Raw genomic sequence first — 19,486 nt, 5'->3', positions numbered from 1 at the left:
ACCTTACTTATATAATTTGTGTAAGTAAAAGATCACCAGAACATGCAGTTACACTGTTTACAATTGCTCTGGCAGTTGATGCAATTACTATAAATAGGCTGAGAGACATCACTAATTAATGAAGTTGGAAGGGTAATGTAAGAAGTCTGCTACTGCACATCTAGGGCATATGATCTCTTAAACTCAAGCATAGAAGGGTGATTTCTTTAGGGCTTTGGCACGGATGTGTTGTAAAGAACCCCCACAGCCCAAATTGCTTCAGGCTACAGATGCTCGGGTAAGAAAACAAAATAGTGGAGTTGTGGCTCATTTTTAGCTGCATTTTGAACATTACAGATGAAGGAACACTGGTGGAGTCCATGCACACATGGATTTTAGTGGGGTCTACATATGCAGAGTTGGGCAACACTGGTCTTTAAACCTGGATCAGAGGTGTCATTTCCCTATTTGGTTTGAACACAGTAAATATATATTTTATTTGCAATATTAAGTATTATTATAAACCAAATATGGATTATTTTTTTTCCAGTCTGGGAAGAAAAAATGTATTTATTCAGTCACTGGAGAAGAAATGTAGTTTCACAAAAACCTTCAGAAGAAAATTAACAGTGCCTATTAACAGTTCTCTTGAGAGCACTAATAGACATTCTTTGCATTTATTCAGAAAATTTACATCCAAATTGGGAAAATGTTGGATTTGTCTCAGTTAACACTGAAATATAGGCCAAATCAATCAACACGGAAAAAGGCTTCCTGCAGAAGCAGGAAGAGATAACCTTGCAGTTTCGCTTGTACCTCTGTGGAAAAACTATAGGCAACATGACCACACCGTGTCAGTGGAAGGTATATTTTCTGTTGAAGTGTAAGTAGTACTGTACTTACAGTACTTAGCAGCAGTTGAATCCTTACAGCTGCATTGACTACAGGCCCCAATTCAGGCCTCACACACACATAAGCAATGCTTGCTGGCAGAGCAGCGCTCCAAAGTCTTTCTTATTTTTAAATAACTGATTACATTCTGACTGAGCTATATAAGTATTATTCCTGTCATAAGTAATCTTACACACACACACCCCCTGAAAAAATATATGTTCTTGTGTATTATTATCAGCTTTTGATTCTGCAAGAGCAACATCCCCAACACCTGGGTAGCTACAGTGTGGACACTGAAGGGGTCTTCCTACATTTTCTCTGGCCTTCTGAATTCTTCCAAATATATCTTTACCAAAAAAAAAAAACACCATCAAAACTCAAATATCTGGTGGATCTGAGTAGCCTTGTTCTGTGCTGATGCCAATACATAATTTATATATATATATGAAGTTCCTTTATATATTTATATATACACATATATATATAAAGTTTACAGAACAGAGGTGAATTACTCTTTGGTTTTCCAGTTCTACCGCTGCCAGTAGCATTACAGCCCTGCTTTCCTAGCAGAGACATGCTTTGCAAGGAGGTGAAGATGTCACTGTATAACGTCCCTCCACCCGGCACTAATGCTGGTCCCAGCTGCAGCAGACACGTTTTACAGGTAGGCAAATGGAAGCTAGTAAGGATGGCAGCGCCTGTTGGAGGGGTAGGTAAGGAAAAGCAGGAAGGACGTGGACCCTCCAGCTGCTCTGGGACAAGGTGTGATCCCAGGAAGCAATGCATCCGCAGAGCTCGAGGGGACAGTCCCGGCTGCCTGTCCAGCCCCGCGCTGCCTGCGCCGGTGAATCCCGTTAGGTACTGTGGGAAGTAAGAGAGCCGACGGGGCAGTGGCGGGGGCTGTTCCCGGCCCCGCGGGACTCTCGGACTCGGGAGTATCATGAGCTCCAGCCAGCCCCGGAGCTTCGGGCGCGGCGCCGCGGGCTCAGAAGCGGCACCGCCCCGTCCCGGCCCAGCTCCCCCCGTCGGCGGCTCATTGATGAGCCGCGGGCCTTTGAGGAAAGGGTGAGTGCGCCGAAACCGCTGCAAAGCCCCGATTTTTCAAGCAGCCGCGCAGGCTGGGAACTTTGCATGTTTCGCCATTTTTCACATCCTGACTCATCTCTGTATCAAAGAACGTGTTCTCTGGAGCTCATCGGACACCCACCGCCCCTCCCGCCGCTCCGGCGGCAGCACCATCCACCGCCTGGCAGCAGCAAGGGGAACTATCGCAAAAATCCCCAGCGGCGCTGAAGCCGCAGCCCGGCGGCGGGCAGCTCCTGACCCCCTTCCTCCCCGAGTCCCCCGGGATCCCACAGGGCAGCTCCCGTCCCCTCCACCTCCCCGAGTTCCCCGGGACCCCACGGCGTCCTTTCTATTTTATATTTCGCGCGAGGGGCTTCTCGCCCCCTAGGGCTGCTGCCGCTGCAACCCGCACGCCCCGCAGGGAGCGGAGCAGGTGCACCCGCGAAGGGCCACCCGTCCTGCGCCGGGAGGCACCGACGTGGCCCAGTGGTGGTCGCTGAGACCCCCGGGCGTGGCCGCACTGCCGGACTCCCTTTCCCCACCCGCCGTGCACAGTGTATATGGGGGGGGGGGGGAAGGAGGGCAAGAGCTGCCCCCGCCCCGACGGCATCCTCGATGAACGCCTCACCCCGCGGGGATGGGCGCTGCAGCCGCGCCGTCGAGGGGCCGCATCTTGGGGGCGGCGCGGCGCTAGCGCGGGGGAGTCCCGCCGGGGCGGGGCGTGGCGCGGCGGGAGGACCCCGTCGGGAGCGCGGCCCCGGTCCGCCCGCCCCGCGCCCCGCCGCCGCGGCACGGTCCCGCCGCTCGGCGCCAGGCGCCTGCGCACTGCAGGGGCGCCAGATTTGGCGGGAGGGGGAGTGTCCAAGGGCCCTTTGTTTGATGGCATCTCTGTTTACAGAGTTTATTCTTTAATCTCAACCTGTTTCCTCCTCCTCCTCCCGCGGCTCCTCGGCACTCCCGTGCGCGGCGGCGGAGCGCCTGGGCGCAGCCCGGCAGCAGGACGCAGCGGCGGGCGCGGGCTCCCCGTCCTTCTCCCCCAGCGGCCGGTGCGAGGATGGCTCGGAGACCCCGGCACAGGTAAACCCGCTGTTTGCGGGAGGGGGCGGCAGGTCCCGTTCCGCTCTGCGCCTGTCAGACGGGGCGCGGGAGAGGGAAGGCAGCAGCGGGAGAAGGGCTTCTCTGGCGGGCGGGGAGACGGACGGGCTCCCCGTCCTCCGCTCACCTGGGCTACTCCGCCTCCGGCCCCGAAGCGGAACGCGGAGCTCCCCCTCCTCCGAGGCGCCGGGGGTGCGGCAGCCCAGAGGGATGAGCCGCAGACCCAACACTTGACGGGGGTCCCGGGCCAGGTGCTGCACGCCCGCCGGACATCGCGGCGTGGCCGGGGCTCGCTGCCCGCGGGGACAGCGCGGAGCCTGGCGGAGCTGCGCTCCCCGCAGCTGCACGGCAGGACAATGTTGGACTGGCCCGGCAGCGGCAGGTAGAGCGTCCCGTCTAATTCATTCATTCATTCATTCATTCATTTAATCCAGGCGGGGTGGGATGGCAGGTGGGCGGCGGGGGCTGGGCTCGCTCCCTTGTTTGCCTTTTCACCTTCACCGATCCTTGCAGCGGCGGCGCGTTCGCCCTTTGGAGCGGGGCTCTCCCCGGAGGGGCAGTTGCACCCTGCCCTGCTCGGCTTTGTACCGCACACGCTATTCGGCACATGCCGGGGCGCGGCGGCCTGGGCGGGCAGCGGCGGGGGACTTCGGGCTCGACGGGGCGCTCGGCCGGAGCTGTCACCCGTGCCCGCCAGCCCTCCGCGCTCCCTAGCGAGGGCGATTCGCTCCGCGCTCTGTTGCGCCGCGCCAGGGGCCGCGACCGGCGGGCGGGACGGAACGGGACGGGGTGGGCAGGACTGGACGGGACCACGCGTCAGTGCCGCGTGGCCGCGTCCGTGCCGCCGCTGCCGGACGGGCTCACAGAGCGGGGCTGTTGTCTAATTAGCTGGGGACGGCAAGCCGGACACGTGGAGGCTTTTTTCTCTTCCTCTTTGCAGCCCAGCACCCTGCCCTCTTCCCCTCCCTTTTCCCTGGGCTGTGACAGAGGAGAAGGCAGCAGCCCTGCCTTTCCCTCCCAGGCTGCCGGCGCCGTCCGGCAGGACTGGGGACTCTCGGGGACTCACTTTAAGGAAGAGGGGCTTGCGCTGCGGGAAGAGGCGGCGGGTCACTGGGCGAGCGCCGGGCTGTACTTGCAGTGTCATAGCGGGGCCGTCGCTGCGTGTGTCGGTGAATCACCCGCCCCGTCTCTCCCGAGACAGAGGGACGAGAGCGGGACAGCCGCCGCCTGCCTCGCGGGCGCCTCCCGCCGGGACGCGGCGCTCCCCGCCCCTGGCTCGGCCGGCAGCCCTGCCGCGGCGGGTGTCCAACTGCCCCGCGGGGACGGCGCGGAGCGGGGCTGTCCCGGCGGGCGCGGGCTCTGCCGCTGGAGCGGGCTGTGCCCCGCGGGGATGGTGCCCGAATTCCTCAATCAGGGTAGCAGCAGCAGCTGCAGCAGCGAGTCATTTCCTCTCCACCCCATTTTCTCCCCTTCTCTCTCTCTTCTATTTCTTTCCTTTCTCAGTGTATCGTTGCACAAGTCGGTTGCCCGGGCGAACGCTCAAAGCTGCTGCCTGGGCAGCGCTGAAGCGGCTTCAGAAGGGTGGGCATAGGGCGGCAATTCACTGCCCCGGCCGTGCCGAGCCTAGCCGTGCCGGCTGCGGGGAGGCTTCGGGGCTGCGCCCGAAGGTTTAAAATAAAAACTTCTGGAGCAGCGCTGAAGGCCCTGTTGGCTAAAGCAGCCACCGAACCCCCAGAGCCTTTTTCTCCTGCTGGAGGGCACCGGTAATACAGCGGGAGTTTTGCTCAGTTCTGCCGTGCCAGCGAGGCCCCGGTTGCTTAAATAAACCGGTTACATGACTAGCACCGCACTATAGTCATTTTAACCTGTTAGGCGCTGAGGCCCGGCTGCCGTTGCGGGGAAGGGTTTCGGCGCGGCGCCTGCAACACGCGGCCGCGCAGTCACCGCTGGGTGCATACCTGGTGTTTACTCTCTGCGAAACTCATTTTCAAAGTGATACTTGGAAATCGAGCCACAAAACTTCCTTTGGCATGCGGGCAGTCGCACAGCTGTCTCTACGTATCACTTAGAAAAGTGAATCTCCTCCGAGCGGCGGTGGTGGCGGCGGCCGGGGAAGGAGCCGACTCCCTGGCAGCTGGAACGTGCGAACTTCGGGAGGCTCCCGCTGCAGGCGAGGGGTGCGCGCTCGCACTGGTGTACTCAGTGGGAGCTTCACCTGGTGCTTCCTCTAAAGGGAGATGTGGGCCGGGGGTTAGGGGGTGAGCCGTGGGACCTGGCAGGCTGTGAGGCCAGGGCAGCGTGGGGCAAGCAGAGGGTGAGTAAGTGGGTGAGTCTCGGGGTCCACCCATCAGAGGCTTGGGGAAGGCCACATGCATCACGGCAGGCTCTGGAAAGCTTCTTGCATGTCGCAGTTTTCATGGCACGTGCCACAGGCCAGAGAACGGGGTTGAAGATGTGTGGTGTGATTACCCTGGTGTACTTAAAAAGCATGTAAGTTTAACAGCTTGCATTCTGGAGGGGCGTGTGTCTTGACTAACTCAGCCATACTGCAGCTTAATTTGAAAAGTGATCTCCTGAAAACAAGCTAATGGCATAAAACTGATTATGGCAAAGTAACTTTATTTTAATGTCTTAGTCATGCCTTGCCATACCACAGCATACCATACCATCAGATGTATCACAGTTTTTAGTCTCATAGCATGACTTTCTAGCACTTGTGGTTATCATCTCTTAGCTGAAGGGTCAGAACTGCTGTTCATATCTTAAAAGCTGGAAATGAAATACTGCCCACCAGTGTTACAAAACACTCTCTTTTAGTTTTAATGAACTGGGTAGAGCAAGCGTGGTTTGTGAAAGGAGTAGTAAGAGACCTATCCATAGATAGCCTCTGGGGAAATCCCTTAGTCATGAATTATGGGAGAAGCAGTGTTTCAAAAACAGTATGAGGGACTTAGGAATGGAATAGAGGCAATAAAGTCTGAAGTTAGAGAAATGGAGAGTATAAAAGGGTTCGATCATTAATTTTTGGTTGCAGGGTATTAAATATACTTGTCCTCAGCCCTTGTCTATACAGACCCATAAATGGCAGGCATATTTTATGTCAGAGCTTATTGCACTTAATGGCTTTACTTAATTATAGAAACTTTTTTCTTCACATACAGGGTCCATAGCCACATTCTCAAACAAGGGTTTTGTTGGTTAACTTTTTGTACTTAAACACAGTGTGTTTTATTCAGGAATGATACAACTCTGTGCTCTATTAAACATACAGAAACACTAATGGTTTTCAGAATGCATGGCACGAGTTAAAGGTTTTGAACATGTGCTTGTGTAATGGACACAGCCTCTAGTTCTCTTTATTGACCAAACATTGTATTTTAATTTGAAATCTTCATTGGCTGAAAGTTTGCCAAATGTGTAACTCACCACTGATCTAACATTAAGAGCAGGTCTAAACATGCACAGTAATACGAAGGTTGCCAGCCCTTTGCTCGTATCTGTGGATACCAAAAACAGCAGAACCAGTTCAGAATACTACAACAACAGAATGCAGAACAAAATCTTGTTGTGCAAGTTTTAAAACTTTTATCTGTGTAACCTTTGTAAGGATTGTAGTGGGGTTTTTTATGCTTTGTAGTTAAGTAGCTCTAGTCCTCATGTTCCACTGTGTTTCCTTCTGCAGTATATATAGTAGCGATGATGATGATGAAGATGTTGAGATGTATGATCACGATTACGAAGGTCTGCTTCCTAAGACCGGCAAACGTCACCTAGGAAAAACCAGGTGGACCCGTGAAGAGGTAAATCCAAGTTCAGTCATCACCTGCATGTGAAAAGATGGAGAGAGCATGCATCACATTCTTGTTTGAGTTGCTTACCTGCAAACTAACTTCAGTGACAGACCCATGTGTCAGAATGAGGACAATGTTTTTGGCCCATTAGCTGCATTCAGTGTTTTGTTTGTTTTTGAGGATCGTTCTTATCTTTAGTAAAATGTATAAGTGCCATTATTTTTATGTTCACCAAGGTCTACGTTACAGGTATGCAAGTCTGTGTGATCCCTGTTGGAGAAACAGATTCAGGGTCACCTGCAGCAGTGCTTGATTGTTACTGCTGCCTCTTTTTGTTTGAAAACGGTTGCTATGTGAGAACTGACGTATGTTCACTGTCCCACAGCAGCAAACAACTGTGGCAGAAACTGCTGCAGTCCTTTTGTGCCATTTGAAATTTGCACTTTAATTGCAGCATTATGATTTGGATTGGAACTAAATTAAAAGCTGGAAGAAAAAAATCCAGCAGTACCAAACTGAGCATTCAAGAGATATTTTGCTTTTGAAGGTCAGAATGTGCTTTAGTTATGATACCCTTGTGCTGACTTTCCGGGTAAATTGTGGTATCAACCTCCTTTGCCAGGTAGATATCCTGTGGCCATTTAACTGGTTCAAGTTTATTGTGAAACACATTAATACAGTTCTTGAGTTCTGTTTTGACTTTCTCCTCTCTAACAATGTATATTGATATGTAAACAGTGGCAGGTGACCTCTCGCAAGGATTTTTTTGTTTGTTTTTGTTTTAAATCATAGTCTGCTCTCAGAGAGGTGGATGTGGTTGTGATGTGGCCTAGGAGGAAGGGATAGCCATGGAATCCAATGGCCACTGTCCTGTCACATGAACTGGGTATGGGGGGCCTGTGATCGGGGAAGGGGGGATTGCTCCTCTCCTCTTGTCTCATGGGGCAGTTCTTGCTTGTTTTATACTGTATCAGTCTTTCCCAGCACAAGATTGGTTTTGTCTTTAGAGTCTGTATTTCTGGACTGTCATTAAAAATTGCTATTGCAGGTGCACACAACTCCCTCACAGTGATCAGGAGCAAAAAAAAATGCAATTAGTTTTATTGTGCATTCATTATACACAGATAGGCAATGAGCTAATTACTGGAACTCCTATTACTTTCAAGACGTGTAAAGCTTAAGTCTGTGATTTTCAGAGGCCCCAGACAGCTAGTTTCCCAAGTGTTACTTAATTTAATTGTAATTCTGATGCCTGGCATCTAAACACTATGCCCAAGTACAAGAGCAACAGTTACATTGCTTTGAGCAGTAAAGTAGACATGTATAAATGTGAGTCATAAAAGAGCCCAGAAGTCAGTCTTTCTCCTGCAGCACAGGAAGGAACCTACCAAAATCCACAGTTGTAGAAAAAAAATCTTGATTTAGGCAATTCAAAGTGTGAGAAGACTACACACCAGGTCCCCTTACACTCAGGAATCAGAAATAGATGCAAAAATACCTAGAAGGACAAAATTTATTTTTTTTTTGAAGTATTTATTTTGAATTATGAGAGATTGCAATATTAATTATATCTGGGTTTTATTTTTAATGATTCAGGATGAGAAACTGAAGAAGCTGGTGGAGCAGAATGGCACAGAAGACTGGAAAGTCATTGCCAATTTCCTTCCTGTAAGTGGATATTACTTTCTGTTTCCAGTTCTAGTGACAACTCTTTATCAGAGGTTTCCAAGTAAGGGAAAGAGGAGTGGTAGCTCTATAGTTACAGTTTAGCGGGAGATATAAAACCTCCACAGATGGATAGCTCAGACGTTTAGTTAGAACCCTGTGGAAACCCTGAACTTCAATTTCCTTTCACTTCTCAGAAAAGGTTGGAAAAAACCAAACAAGCAAAAGAAGGGGGTGGCAGAGTGTTTAACAGTAGAAGCTTAATGTAACACTGAAACAAAATGTTTCAGCGCAGAGAAATAAATTGCTTTGGTAAATTGCAAGGATGGTTTAGAAGATAATTGCTTTGTGAACACTTTGGCCGTTGTAGAAATACTGTATGTGAAAGCACGACAGCTATTGTGCAGAGGGCAAAGATTCAGTATTGATAGTTGAGCAGCTTTTCACACCTCTATCACTCTGTGCATTTTAGTAGTCATAGTTGGCAGTGAAATACGCCAGGAACAAGTGTACCTAGGTGGGAGTGTTATCACTCTGTGTTCATGTTGCCTAACGAATGGTCTACGTTGCATATTTTACATTTCTCTAGAATCGGACAGATGTTCAGTGCCAGCACCGATGGCAGAAGGTGCTAAACCCAGAACTTATTAAAGGCCCGTGGACTAAAGAGGAGGATCAAAGGGTAATCAGCTTTCCTTTCTATCTGATTACGATTCACTAGTGGATTTTATGTGTTGGGGCAAACTTCTAGAGGCTTTGGTGGTCTCAACGCTAATATTGCCAGAGGGAGACCAATCTTATCAATATCAATGTTTACTGTTTCTGTAGTGCTAAATTTTCCACACAAATTAATTAATGCTGCTTTACAGCACTGTAATGTAGGGTTGCAGTTTAGAAATGCCTTAACTATTACCAGATTTTTCCTTTCCGATAAAAGTATGAATGGGAAGTGGGGAACCTTAATTGTGTGTTAGTTTACTGTGGCAATTTTGAGAAATGTTGTTGAAAATATTGCTCCACCCTGGAAAAAATTCATTGCTTCATTTTGCATTGTTAAATACCAGCAGTTTTTATGTCCTTCTCTGAAGGTAATAGAACTCGTGCAGAAATACGGTCCGAAGCGCTGGTCTGTCATTGCTAAGCATTTGAAGGGAAGGATTGGAAAACAGTGCAGGGAGAGGTGGCACAACCATTTGAATCCAGAAGTGAAGAAAACCTCCTGGACAGAAGAGGAAGATAGGATTATTTACCAAGCACACAAGAGGCTGGGAAACAGATGGGCAGAAATCGCAAAGTTGCTGCCTGGACGGTAATGACACACACCTTTAGCTCTTAAAGCGTTAAAAAGGAAAAAGCTGCAGGTCTGAGCAGTCCATTTCAGTTGCCTCAGGCTGCACTTTGTAAGTCAGAAAATTGTGGAATCAAAACCTGGAAAGTCAGTGACATCGGTGTGGTTTTTCTCAGTGGGGAACTATGCTGTTTGTTTGGTATATGGAACAGTACACTATTTTTGCATGCTTTTAATGTTTGCAATCGATAGGTAAAAAAAGAGCTAGTAAGTAGAGCAAGACCATAAGAATTTCCTGTGTGTCTTATTTGTGCTTGCAGTAGCTGTCAAAATTTAGATTGATTTAACAGGCAAGGATCAGGCTCTGGTAGTGGAATGTAATTTACATTCGGCTAAAGGTATACCTTTAACATGAAATCCAGTCTGTTTATTCAAAACGATCTAAGAGAAGGCTGCTTCAGCATCTGCAATTGCTCCTGAATCATACAGATGATATTGGCCTGTTCAAAATCCATGGGTAAAACAGGAAAAACTGACTTCCTCAGACTTTGGTCCTGGAAGTATTCATCTTATTGAAAGCACATCTTATGCACAGCTTGCATATAATTTCAGTCAGTGTCTTATTCACTCTGTAGTAAAAGTGACTCAACATATAGTCAAGCAAATAATGTAAGCAAGGGGCAGGTTTCCTTTCCCATTTTTATTCCTGCTATTTGGTGAAACATCGTCAAGGCCTAAATATAATGCTGAGATTGTGATAGTCTTTTGAGCTGGCATTCCCCAGGCTGCTTTCACCTTCTACAACAGGAAAGGAATTACCCTTTGGAAGGTTTCTTTGTAGCTTCCACGTATCACAGATACCACTTTCAATGATACTGTGTGGCGGTGATGTTTTTCAAATAGCTGTTTCCAAGCTCACTCTTAAAATCTCATAGACTGAATAAGTTTGCTTTTTCTGACTCATGTACATGAGAATTTGAATCTCAGTTTTTCTGAAGCTAAGAAAAATCCCAACAGCTTTGTTTACTGAATTTGTGTGTATAGCACAATGTTGTCATTGTCTAGGTGACCAGTTGGAAAGTTGCTTGGAAGTTAGTCTTTTCACAGCTGTTCTCCACATTCTTTTTTTCCAGCAATGAGATAGAATAAAACTCTACTCTAATATTAAGGCTTAGGAAGATGATGTTGGCAGTCCTTTAGGGTAGCCTCAAGGGGATATTAGCCTTTGCTGTCACCTTACCTCCTGGGAATGAGGTGAAGCTGGAGTTATTAATTTCTTACAGTTTGAGGACCTAAGGCTTAGGGATTGTTTTAAAAACTACATAAACAAATGTAGCCCATTTGTCTTTTCCCCTACCTTTTGTACTGAGCATCTTTGAGAAGTCTTGAGTAACATTTGTAAAGGTGGGGGCATGAAGAAGGTCAAAGACCAGCTCAAGGTTTAAACAGAAATGCCAACAGCAGCTTCCTGCCTATTAGTCTGTTAGAATTGCAAATACTCATTTTTAAAACACATGTATTTCTGTTGCAGAACTGATAATGCTATCAAGAACCACTGGAATTCCACCATGCGCCGCAAGGTTGAGCAGGAGGGCTACCTGCAAGAGTCCTCCAAAGCCTGTCACTCCTCAGCAGCCACTGGCTTTCAGAAGAACAGTCACTTGATGGCCTTTGCTCACAATCCACCTTCTGCACAGCTGCCAGTTGCTGGCCAGCCAGCCCTGAGCAATGACTACCCCTACTACCACATTTCTGAGCCACAAAATGTAAGCTCCTGAAAATGTGTATATCTGTGGGGGTTATTTTGCTTTGTTCAATTTAGCCATACCTGTTTTCAGGAAGCATGAAAGATTTTCTCCCAGTTTTGGCGGACTTGTGTGTGTTTGATGTCAGGTGAGGTCTTCGACTTCATTCAGTGATAAAAATACGTACATTTCAAATTAATTGTAGGCATTCAGGTGATGGAATCAGGTTCAGCTTTTTCAGCGTCTCATAGGCAGTGAAAATGTTCCTACTACTGTTTCTTGTGCTAGTGAATATTACATTTCTTGAAAATCAGTTGAATCTGGTTAATTTTGTGTTCTGTCTCAAAATCTCCCATGTTCCCTTTAGTAGCATTCTGCTTGGGGGTTGCCTGTTGGAACCAAGTAAACAAGTATTGTTTTTAATCTGATTCCTTTTCTATTAATGATTAATAATGAAACGGGCTGCTGCTTCAGACAGCTCCATTGGAGACTTTTAGATGATATAAATTGCATCGTTTGCATTTTCACTTCAATTTAGAAAAATCTTACAAGTGTATCTATCAATTACTCATCTTTTTCAGGAAAGGTGGATATTTCATATATGAATTTTATTTCTTCCTCCGTAATGCTCATTGTCATATTCCTAAAAAACTGTTTACTTTTCTTGCAAACACTTTTTGGAGTGGGAGGCTTTTTTTTTTTGCTATTTTGTTTCCATAGATTATAAATACTAAATATCGAAAACCAAAATATGGTTAACACAAATTCATAATGCCAGGAGGCATTATGATAGAAATAATAACTTTTAGTGTCTTTTGCTTTTTGGCCTAGGTCCCTGGTCAGATCCCATATCCAGTAGCACTGCACGTAAATATTGTCAATGTTCCTCAGCCAGCTGCTGCAGCCATTCAGGTAGATAACTTGTACCTCGCTTCACAAGTCAATTTGTTAAACTTTTGCTAAGTCAAAATGCAGACATTGTACATTAAGGAGATGTTTTAATGTAACAAGTGTGATCAAAGAAAATGGGGAAGGTGGGGGAGTTCTAACATGGCCAATTATTGCTTCTTCTGAAGTGGATTTAAAACACAGTAGTTGACATCTGGTGTGAATGCTTTCACTTTCTGCATTTCAAATGTCTATACTGAAATTCAGCAGGGACTTTGGTAGTGGAAAGCACAACTGAAGTTTGTTTCATCTTTGAGTCTAATTTGGCTATTATAACCACAGGACGGCAAGCCATAAGCATTTTAGTTGCTACATCCTATCAGACCTTTATCTTTTCTTTTCCCTTAACTCTTAATTTCAGAGACACTATAATGATGAAGACCCTGAGAAAGAAAAACGAATAAAGGAATTAGAGTTGCTACTAATGTCGACTGAGAATGAACTGAAAGGGCAGCAGGCATTACCAGTAAGATTGTCACTGTGTGCTTGGATGGAGGGATAGCAGCATTACCCCAGTGCTTGTCTTCTTAACTTTTTACTCCCCATCTGCCTTCAGTACTAATCAAGGCTCTATATTTCAGTTTTAAAAGGATGAAACATAGCACATATAATCTATATTTGCTTTGTAAATTCTTTAACTGGAAAAAAAAAGCAAACAATTCACAGGTATTTTACTTCACAAAGTGGGTGCAGGGCTGGGCTCTGTAATGTGGTGTGATATATTGGAAACATGAAGATTGTACAAAAATAAAAGATCCCACAGATCTGAAATCAATGGGATCTTCATTTCAGAATGTGTGCAATGGTTCATGCAGCGAAAATGTAGTGCCTGTATATTAGATTTTCCTTCTCTGTTGTACTCTTTCCTTCAGCTGTGTTTTATACACTTTGTAAGCTTCAGACTTGATGCATGTTTGACAGTTTGTTTTACTTATCCCGGTAATGTTAGATTATTCATAACTGCATGTGTGGAGCAAATGCTGGCTATTACTGAAGTCTCACACTCGGTTGTATATGCTATTGGATGTTAACTTGTGAAAACCCTCATGTAATGACTTAACACCATCACCAAAGCCAAGAATGCCAAAATTGTTTTTGAAGATAGGTGATAGCCAGCAGATTATTTCTTTTTTTTTTTTTGGTAATATTTAAATTAAAAGTAAAAACAAACGCATGCATGATACGTTAGTTTGCCCACTTTTTAACTTTAGTTAATGTTTTGCAATTTCTTCTGTTGCATGATCACACTGGAAAGAAACTTCTGTTAATTTGTTCTTCTGCTTTCCTAACCACGTTGATTTGACAGCCTCTTCATTGCATTGGTGTAAGCTGTAGCATTAGACAGGGATAGAAGAAGAGAAGGAGATAAGCAAACAAAAGCAACTCTAACTCTCAAACCTTTTAGCCTTCTACAGTGTTGAGCGCTCAGTAGGGAAATCCTGCAATTTCTTGCTTCTCACAGAAAATGACTTGCAGACACTTTGAGCTTTTGGAGTAATACAGAATGAGTTGAGTATGTGTTAGTAATGAGATACACTTATAATCCTGGAAGTAAATTATGAGGAAACTTTGGGATAACAAATACAATGCTGATATTACTTAAAATGAGATCTTGCACTGATGAAAGGAAACATCTTGACAATTGTTTCATAGGCATAAGCTTTTAGATGATGATGCAACTACTTTTATCTTTCCTCCAGTGGCATCTGACACCTTGTGCAATTTCATTGCTAAGTTCCTTCTGCCTTCCCCCCCCCCCGCTTTTCTTTTTTGTTTTCCCTTCTTCCTTTAGACACAGAACCACACATCAAACTACCCCGGCTGGCACAGCACCACAATTGCTGACAGTACTAGGAGCAGTGGTGACAATGCACCTGTTTCCTGTTTGGGGGAACATCACCACTGTACTCCATCTCCACCAGTGGATCACGGTTGCCTACCTGAGGAAAGTGCATCCCCTGCACGGTGCATGATTGTTCACCAGAGCAACATCCTGGATAATGTTAAGAATCTCTTAGAATTTGCAGAAACACTCCAGTTAATAGACTCCGTAAGTAGACTTGCTGCCTCAGGTGGATTTGTGCTGGTCAAGGCGTGAGGGGAGAGGAACGGGGACCGTCCTAAATGTGTTTCAATTTTTTTTCTGAGTAGCTTCTAATTGCTACAGGATCTGAAGCTTAGCTTCTGACATAACAAAATGTGGCTGCTCATAAATGAAGCCCTCAAGTGTGGTTGCATATGCTTTTTGTGGGTGTCTCCCTTTCCTGCTATATCTTGATATGGGAATGTGATTTTTAGCGAACTGCACAATAGGAGCTTGAAACAATCTCTTGATATTGAGTCTCCTTAAAATGAAATCAGAGACACCATGAACAATTTTAAGCAATTAAATACTACTTACAGTTGAAATGACGTATGCCATAGGTTTATGTGTGGTTGCTTGTGTCCACACCATTTTCTAGAAGTTTTTGTTGTAGCTTCAGTGGCTGCTTCTCAGAGTTTAAGGAGCTTCCCCTGGCATATGTGAAGGACTGGAAACATGGATTTTAAATGCCAGGTAGCTGACTAACATTGACATAGGCCTTTTCTCATGGTGGCCTTTGGGATACTAGACGCAACAGAAATGGCACGTTGAAATGTTTGTTGGTGGCACCCTCCTTCAGCAGAAGCAGAGGTATCTGCTTTATGCAGCATCACATCCCAGTTAGCACACTCAGAGCAAGCATGTGGTCTAGGAGGAGACCAGTCTTGATTTAGAGCCCAAGGCATACATTTTTTGGTAGCAAAAGGCACTGTCTTCCTAGCAAGCAGAAAACCCTGCTCATGTAGATAGTAAGGACATAATCTGACTCATTGTTTCTTTAGTGACTCAGTTGCCAGCAACACTGCTAGGCTGTTTGACAGTTTGATGTGATCAGAGTATATATTGAAAACACAAATAGGCCTTCACAGTGTTACTACTCAAATAAACAGGGTCAAGCTGAACCGAACCGGGAAAGATTTTGTTGTTGTTGGTTACGGGCATATCCTAGCACTGTATTTTCATGAGGTGGCACTATACACTGTCTTATAGCTCCGTGCCTCCCACGTTGTTTCAGGATCCTTCATCATGGGGTGATCTCAGCAGTTTTGAATTCTTTGAAGACACAGACACTTCGGCTAGCAAAGCTCCCTCAGGCAAAATTGCGCAGCTTCAGCAAAGAGGGGCCAGTGCTTGTAGACCTCAAGGACACCCCATCACAAACTTGAGCAAAATCGTGTCGAGTCAGGGCTCTCCTGGCTCACCAAAGTCCTTATCTGCCTCACAGGGCAGTGCGGCTCCATGGGTCCTTCTTCGCAAAAGGAGAGGGCACTCCGGCCCCTTAGCCAGTGGGCACAGTAGCACCTTGGTCCTAGCTGACGCCAGCAGCTCAACTCCTCCTAAGCGCTCCCCTGTCAAAAGCCTGCCCTTCTCTCCCTCGCAGGTAGATCAAGACTTCTGCACAGATGTTACTAATTCTCAAAAGTCACCCCAGCCTTAACAATTTAGAAACTAATCCTTTGGAACGAATGACTAATTACTGTTGCACTTGTTGATTTCACTCCATGTTTGAATCTTCTCACTGCTCTTAGTCCTCACTGCTGACGTTAGATCATTAGCAAGCTAACTGTTGATTCTCTTTTAATTTAGTCTGAGGCTTGGGTTGTTTTGGGGTTTTGGGTTGTTTGGTTTTTATTTGGATCATTTTTGTAGGGGAATATGATTTGCTTGCTTTGCTTTTGCTGTTAACTCCTTCACTTACTAGAGTTTAACATTTCTGATCATTTGTAATACTTTCCATCTCTGTCCACTTACAGTATGATTCATTGACCTAGAAAACCCCAAACTGCATTTAAATAGCATTCAGGTTGTGAGACAAACTGACAACAACCAGAAAATTCAAATCATGGCTCGCCGTCCTCAACCCAGGCCACATGGGGTGGAGCGAAATAGGAATGAGGAGGAAAATGGCCTGTTAAAATCACCTGGCATGCACTTCCAAATTCCTGTAGATGGTTGCTTTGTTTCACAGCTGTAGCACTATTTAAAAGTGTTTGGGTTTTTTTGTTTGTCTGTTTGTGGTGGTTTTGCCTTGGTTTGGCTTTAGTCCTTGCAGTCAGAGAAACACTGTTTCATGAAGGATAGTAAAAGTTTGCACTGTAATTATCTCCCACTGTATCTCCCATTACCTGTGAGATATTTTCATCATATACCATTTATCCAGTGAAATCCGTATTTTCTTACGTATTTTTATAAAGTGTTTTTTAATCCAATGCAAGTTGAGTCTAGAAGGGAATACGGTGAATTCTCATAATAAAGGTTACCACTACGCTCACAGATTTTTACACACTAGAAATGGAAAAATTGGTTTAGGCTACTGAATAGAACATATACAAAAGCAGTTTTCTCCAGACTAATAATGCCACCTTCTTTTCACTCTGTTGTTCCATTCCAAAACAATCCATGTAGCCATCACAGGTGGCAGTTTTAATTTTATGCTGTGGAAATGGAGGACTTTGTTTTGATAGAGACGATAGGAAATTTTTTCCTGTCATAAACGCTTTATTTACTGCCTTAAAAGCACGTAGATTCCTCCGTGAATATTTGTAGAATTTAAACCTAGTTTCTGTGGGTTTATTCCTGAAGTATCCCATAATCATTTTCACCCAGTTCATACTTGGGCTCTGTGCTCTTAATATTAAATAATATTTATTTGTAGAAAATCCAAATCAGGCTGTTAGGATTTGGTTCTGAAAGTGGTGGAGAGTGTTTCTCTTTGCACTTTTTGGCCATTTTCTTTGTAACTTCCCTGTCTAGAAGTGCTCGTTTTGGCTTCCTGAGTGCTCCAGCCGAACTGTTGATTATTGTTTTGCCATGTAGCTAGGTACCCCCCATCACTTATGGGAAGTGTACCATACCAGGTACGAGGTACCATACCAGGTACCCCCTATCACTTATAAGGAAATAGTTTCTTTTTCTTTTGTTCAGTAACATCAGCATAAGAAGTCAAGTCAACCTTGTAATCTGCATGTTCCTGTTGATTTTTCCCTTCCCTGCCTGCAGTTCTTAAACACCTCATCCAACCACGAAAATGTGAACCTGGACAACCCTGCACTAACATCCACGCCAGTGTGTGGCCATAAGATGGCTGTCACCACACCGTTCCAGAGGGACCAGACTTTCAAAGCTCAGAAGGAAAATCATGTGTAAGTCTGTTGTCACATTGTCTTGTCGGATTCACGAGGGTTCATTTCTTCAGGTTTGTACACAACCAGAGTGCTTGGTTGCTATATGCTTCCTGCAGAGTTGTTTGCTAACACATGCTGATTTTTCTAATTTTGGAGAAAACTTCCACTTTATAACTGTGGAGGTAGGTTATTAATACCGAACAACTGTGCACTCAGCAGTTCTTTAAATAAAGCCATTTCACCTTACCACAATTAAGTAGATGTTCTACTGGAAAAGCAAAATAGGGTTGCAGGAAAATATTTGTCCAAGTATTAAAGCAGCTACTGCGTGTGTGCACGTATTTCTGTAAAGAGGTAATATTTTCAAGCATGTTCCTTTAAAGTTTTTCTCCCTCTTTTTAAAGTTTCAGAACTCCAGCAATCAAGAGGTCGATATTAGAGAGCTCTCCAAGAACACCCACTCCATTCAAAAATGCACTTGCAGCTCAAGAAATCAAATATGGTCCTTTGAAGATGCTGGTAAGAAGGAAACAATGATAAAAGTTGCTTTGATATTAGTGTAGAGGGATGTTCTGGGACTTGGTATAACGTTTCTTCCTTTCAGCCTCAAACTCCGACTCATCTTGTAGAAGATCTGCAGGACGTTATCAAGCAGGAGTCAGAGGAATCTGCAATAGTGGCTGGGCTACATGAAAGCGGACCCCCTTTGCTGAAGAAAATCAAACAAGAGGTAAATCTCAAACTACCTGAGGCAATTTAATTCAGCACTCTTTGCTGAGAAACTTATACCAGTATCTTTTCTGTTAAATAGCTGTATCTGTTTTTCTTTCATGTGAGCCCCAAGATCTTAGTGTCGGTTCTATACAGTATACTAGTCATGCCTAATTCATCTCCCATTGATTTCCATAGAAGTCTTTTTGCTGTTTCCAGCAGGGGTTTGCTTGGTCCGTTCTAATGTAGTTTTCGTTTGAAACTTAAAAAGAAAAAATTAGATAGGAATTTGGACTGAATCTTTCTAATATTGGTGAAAAATATAGAAGAACCCTACGGGGACCAAGCTGCATGGAGTGACTTAGAAACCTGAACATTTGAGGGCATTGCATTATCTTACTTTGTCACTAAAGTTCTAAAAATACATATATTCTCAGTCCTTTCCAGGGGATTAAACTCCTGAATACTGACAGCACTGAGTGCAAGTATCCAAAGTTTTATTAGGTGGGGATTCTTTTGAGAACCTTGAACTTTTTTCTTCTGTGAACAGCAATGGTGCTTTCAAAGACAGTACTGTAAACATGTATTATTCAGGGCTGTGAAGAATATTTATTCAATTTATTAAGCAACAGACAGATAAAGCACCTTCTGGTCAGTTAGGTACTGGTTTTTATCATGGTGCCTTTCCTGATTTCAGGTGGATTCTCCAACAGATAAAGCTGGAAATTTTTTCTGCTCGAGTCACTGGGAAGGAGAAAACCTGAACACTCAGCTCTTCACACATGCATCCACTACGGAAGATGTGCCAGTAAGTGCAAGTTTTCATACCACCAAATGATTTTTCTGTTTTACATTCCTGTTCTGTTCTTAAATTCAAAAGAGAAAATATTTTGCATGGAATTCCTCACAGGTTGGCATTGTTGATTATTCCCGTATCATTTTCCTGTATTAATCACAAGAAGCAAAATCCTGTGCACTGATCATGATCACTGTAATGCCTATAGAAGGTAGAAGAAGTTGCAGTCATTTTGCAGCCCACAGTCTTTGTAAAGAGTCTCCGTTTGGAGGATGCCTGCACCTGTGTATAGAAATGACTA

At 45.3% G+C, this 19,486-nt stretch overlaps 1 protein-coding gene across 6 annotated transcripts in view; it reads left to right on the top strand.

Moving 5' to 3' along the window:
• Positions 1 to 2,827: 2,827 nt before the first annotated feature.
• MYB (MYB proto-oncogene, transcription factor) overlaps positions 2,828 to 19,486 on the top strand; it is a 28,087-nt gene continuing 11,428 nt past the window's right edge. Inside the window, exons 1-14 of one of the 6 annotated variants that reach the window (XM_061378111.1) lie at positions 2,828 to 3,015; positions 6,716 to 6,833; positions 8,421 to 8,492; positions 9,079 to 9,171; positions 9,578 to 9,798; positions 11,309 to 11,543; positions 12,354 to 12,434; positions 12,832 to 12,936; positions 14,263 to 14,520; positions 15,779 to 15,934; positions 17,554 to 17,696; positions 18,083 to 18,197; positions 18,283 to 18,408; positions 19,087 to 19,197. In XM_061378111.1, the coding sequence (XP_061234095.1) occupies positions 2,993 to 3,015; positions 6,716 to 6,833; positions 8,421 to 8,492; positions 9,079 to 9,171; positions 9,578 to 9,798; positions 11,309 to 11,543; positions 12,354 to 12,434; positions 12,832 to 12,936; positions 14,263 to 14,520; positions 15,779 to 15,934; positions 17,554 to 17,696; positions 18,083 to 18,197; positions 18,283 to 18,408; positions 19,087 to 19,197 (1,857 nt within the window). In that variant the 5' untranslated portion in view covers positions 2,828 to 2,992. Of the gene's footprint in view, positions 3,016 to 5,902; positions 6,834 to 8,420; positions 8,493 to 9,078; positions 9,172 to 9,577; positions 9,799 to 11,308; positions 11,544 to 12,353; positions 12,435 to 12,831; positions 12,937 to 14,262; positions 14,521 to 15,778; positions 15,935 to 17,553; positions 17,697 to 18,082; positions 18,198 to 18,282; positions 18,409 to 19,086; positions 19,198 to 19,486 lie in introns of those variants that run through there. The other 5 variants (XM_061378114.1, XM_061378110.1, XM_061378116.1 and 2 more) reach the window with 5 other exon arrangements.

The sequence above is a fragment of the Neopsephotus bourkii genome, unplaced genomic scaffold (genome assembly GCF_033783945.1).
Source record: "Neopsephotus bourkii isolate Nb327-2 ecotype Australia unplaced genomic scaffold, CSIRO-AGI_Nbou_v1 NB_1765, whole genome shotgun sequence".
Classification (NCBI taxonomy): Eukaryota; Metazoa; Chordata; class Aves; order Psittaciformes; family Psittacidae; genus Neopsephotus; species Neopsephotus bourkii.
The sequence above is the reverse complement of the archived record's forward strand: the minus strand, read 5'-3'. Positions and strand labels throughout refer to the sequence as shown.